The sequence below is a fragment of the Formica exsecta genome, unplaced genomic scaffold (assembly GCF_003651465.1).
Source record: "Formica exsecta isolate Colony F162 unplaced genomic scaffold, ASM365146v1 scaffold1132, whole genome shotgun sequence".
Classification (NCBI taxonomy): domain Eukaryota; kingdom Metazoa; phylum Arthropoda; class Insecta; order Hymenoptera; family Formicidae; genus Formica; species Formica exsecta.
In genome coordinates, this window is record NW_021848473.1 from 64,919 (window position 1) to 67,877 (window position 2,959).

Sequence of the window (2,959 nt, forward strand, 5' to 3'; positions counted from 1 at the left end):
ACGATTTGGGCTCCTCATCGATTGGTGACGCGACGACTCGCCTATCCTCGCGTCCGTGAAGCCTGTCGATCAACTCAGGGACGGCGAAGTCGCGATCGCGAATCTCGAATTGCTCGGGGGCTCGCGCGACGTCGCGTCGGCGAGCGTTGCGCAACGCACTGTAAACGCTTTGCGCCTGCACGAGCATAGTCCTCGTCTTCGTCACTAGATCGTAGAGCGATTCTCGCGCCGTTCTTATACAGTCCTCTATCTGTTGTCAGAAGTAAAAAAGTAAAAGGGTTATTAAACGATTATAATTTATTATAAAAAGTATTATAAAAAAATCCAATCGAATACTTACATTAAACGCGCGATATCGATATCTCCGTCCAATTGAAAGGTGAGTCTGAACGAATCCGGACTGTTCTCGATAACGCTTCGCGCCTGCTCGCGCAGATCCAAGGCGAGATCTCCCAAAACGTAGGACTTTATCGCGATTAAATCTCCGTTTACATTAATATGATCGGCCGCGTTAATTATCTGCTCGATTCGTTCCATATCGAGCAGTTTGCGACCGATTTTAACTCTTGCTATTTCGCACCTCGCTACTTTGCTCTTCGCCGTCTCGCGCTTCGTCGCCTCGTCACTTAGCTATCTCGCGAGCGAGAATACTTTGACGCTTCTCGAAATGATCTCGCGTTTATAAGGATCGACGCGCGGATGCCGCTGTACGAGCGGAGATAAACGAGTAATAAAAATAGATTATAGAGGAAAAAATAACAAAGAATAATGCGATGAGAGGGACTCGAGCGCCCGCTTAATAACGTGCATCCCGGATACTCGATGCATGTTTATCGTCGCCGGAAGGGGTACGTTTCTCTAATCGCTCGTCGAGTGTCCTTTTTAGAGGATAAACGAATAATAAAAATAGAAATAATAAAAAAAGTAAAACCGCGAGAGGAACTCGAACGTCCGCTAGATGTCGCGCGTCCCGGACGCTCGACCGATGTTCGCTCGTCGTCGAAAGGGCGCGTCCCTATAATCGAGGCGGGCCGCGACTCTTCCTCGAACGAATCGTCGATGCATTTCCCCCTCCCCCCACCCGCGTCGAATTCGCCGACGATAAAAATAGACGTCTCACCGAACGCGCGAATCAATCGCGCCCGGCATCTCTCGATAGTTTCCCGCGTATTTCCCCGCTCCGCGCAATGACTAACGCAAGGACGGTTTTTTTCGTCCTAGCGACGACGCTCGTCGCCGCGACGGCCGCCGCGCCCGTCGACTCGGAGAAGGCCGAGGCGCTCCGCTTCCTGCGCGTGTACGGTTTTCTGAAGGACGACGGAGAATCGCTGTCGTCCGATAACGCGACATCTCTGCGTCGCGCGTTGTCGCTGTTTCAGGATTATCAATTATCGGGAAACGACGCGTTAGACGCCGTTACGCTTAGCCTTATGCGCAAATCGCAATGCGGTCTCGCGGACGTTCCCGATCGCGCGTATAGTCCGATCGCTCGAAAATGGCCAAAAACGCGTCTCACATGGAACTTTCAGGTAGCTAGCGAGGAACTCTCGCGAACGGCCAAAGCGGCGTTCGCGTTATGGGCGGTGAATTCGTCGCTAACCTTCAGGCGCGACTCGCTGCGAGCCGATATACTGATATCGTATCGAACGGGCGCGCACACTTACGCGAAATTTCTGGTTAAGCTGAACGTAGAGGATATTCTCGCTATACAGAATCTGTACGGGTCTCACGACGACGGAAACTATCCGACGGCGACCCCAGCGACCACCGCGGCGCCTGCTACGACGAGCGTCGCGCCGATGGATTCCGCGCGCGCGGATCTCTGCGCTATGCGGCGCGTGGACGCCGCGCTGATAATGAATCACCGATTGTACATAGCTAATCGCCGCAATGTGTGGTCGATCGACGTGACCGAGAGACTCTACGGTAGGCCCATGACGCTCACGGATTACGCGGCGTTTCTTCCGGCGAATTTCACGCGCCTATCCGCCGCGTATCGAAGACCCTTGGGTGATCTCGCGCTATTCGCGGACGATTCGATCTACCTCGCGGAATATCCCAGCCTTAAGCTAAAATCGGGTTTGCCGAGATATCTCCACGATATCGGACTTCCTCGAAATGTTAAGATTAACGCTGCGATAAACACGCACACGGGACGAACCTACGCGATCTACGACGACGACAAGGTAGCGGAGATCGACGAGTGTCGCATGATAGTCATTAGACACGCTCCGTTAAAAAATATATTTACCGGAATACCGTCCGCGATAACGTCGGCCTTTCGATATATCGACGGCAATCTATATTTCTTCGCCAAACGTCAGTTTTACGCCTTTAACGAATTTACGAATATCGTAACTTTGGCGGGTCCTTTCGATCTACACGCGCTCGGTATCGAGTGTCCTACGGATGGGCTGCTAAGACAATTGCGCGATCTCCTCAGTCGCGTCTATCGTCTCGGCGACGCGACCGAGAGAGAGAGGATCGACGAGGAGGACGACTAGAGGGACTCTGCCATCATTTTAAAAGAATAGAATATAAGAGAGAACGCGCGCGGAAGGGGAAAAAGCGATCTCTACGCGAGTATATAAAGACCATCCATCAGTTAAGCGCTTCATTGTCGACGAAGAACGCCGAAGCCTACGAACGAGAAAAAACGAGCGATAATGTACGCGACAATGGAGGGGCTACCGCAACAGCAGCACTCGTTCGACGATCGATCGAGGCTAACCGAGCGAGACCGCGAGGATAGCGCGGGATACGCTAAAAAAGCTAAACAGGACTTGGGTAAGACTATTAAACATTCATTCGAACTAATAATTCGCTAGTGTCGTTTCTCTTATCGTTCGCATCCATTTTCAGACGAGATCGCGACCGGACGCCTAGACGCGACGCGGATGTCTCGATCATCGCGACCGCTCAGAATCTTAGAAAGACGCTACCCATTAACCAAAACCGC

The 2,959-nt window shown here is 52.1% G+C and overlaps 1 protein-coding gene across 1 annotated transcript; it reads left to right on the forward strand.

Moving 5' to 3' along the window:
- The first annotated feature begins 1,187 nt into the window (after positions 1-1,187).
- LOC115236935 (neutrophil collagenase-like) lies at positions 1,188-2,504 on the forward strand. Its single transcript, XM_029809678.1, has one exon. The coding sequence runs from the start codon at positions 1,188-1,190 to the stop codon at positions 2,502-2,504; it is 1,317 nt and encodes a 438-aa protein (XP_029665538.1).
- The last annotated feature ends 455 nt before the right edge of the window (positions 2,505-2,959 follow it).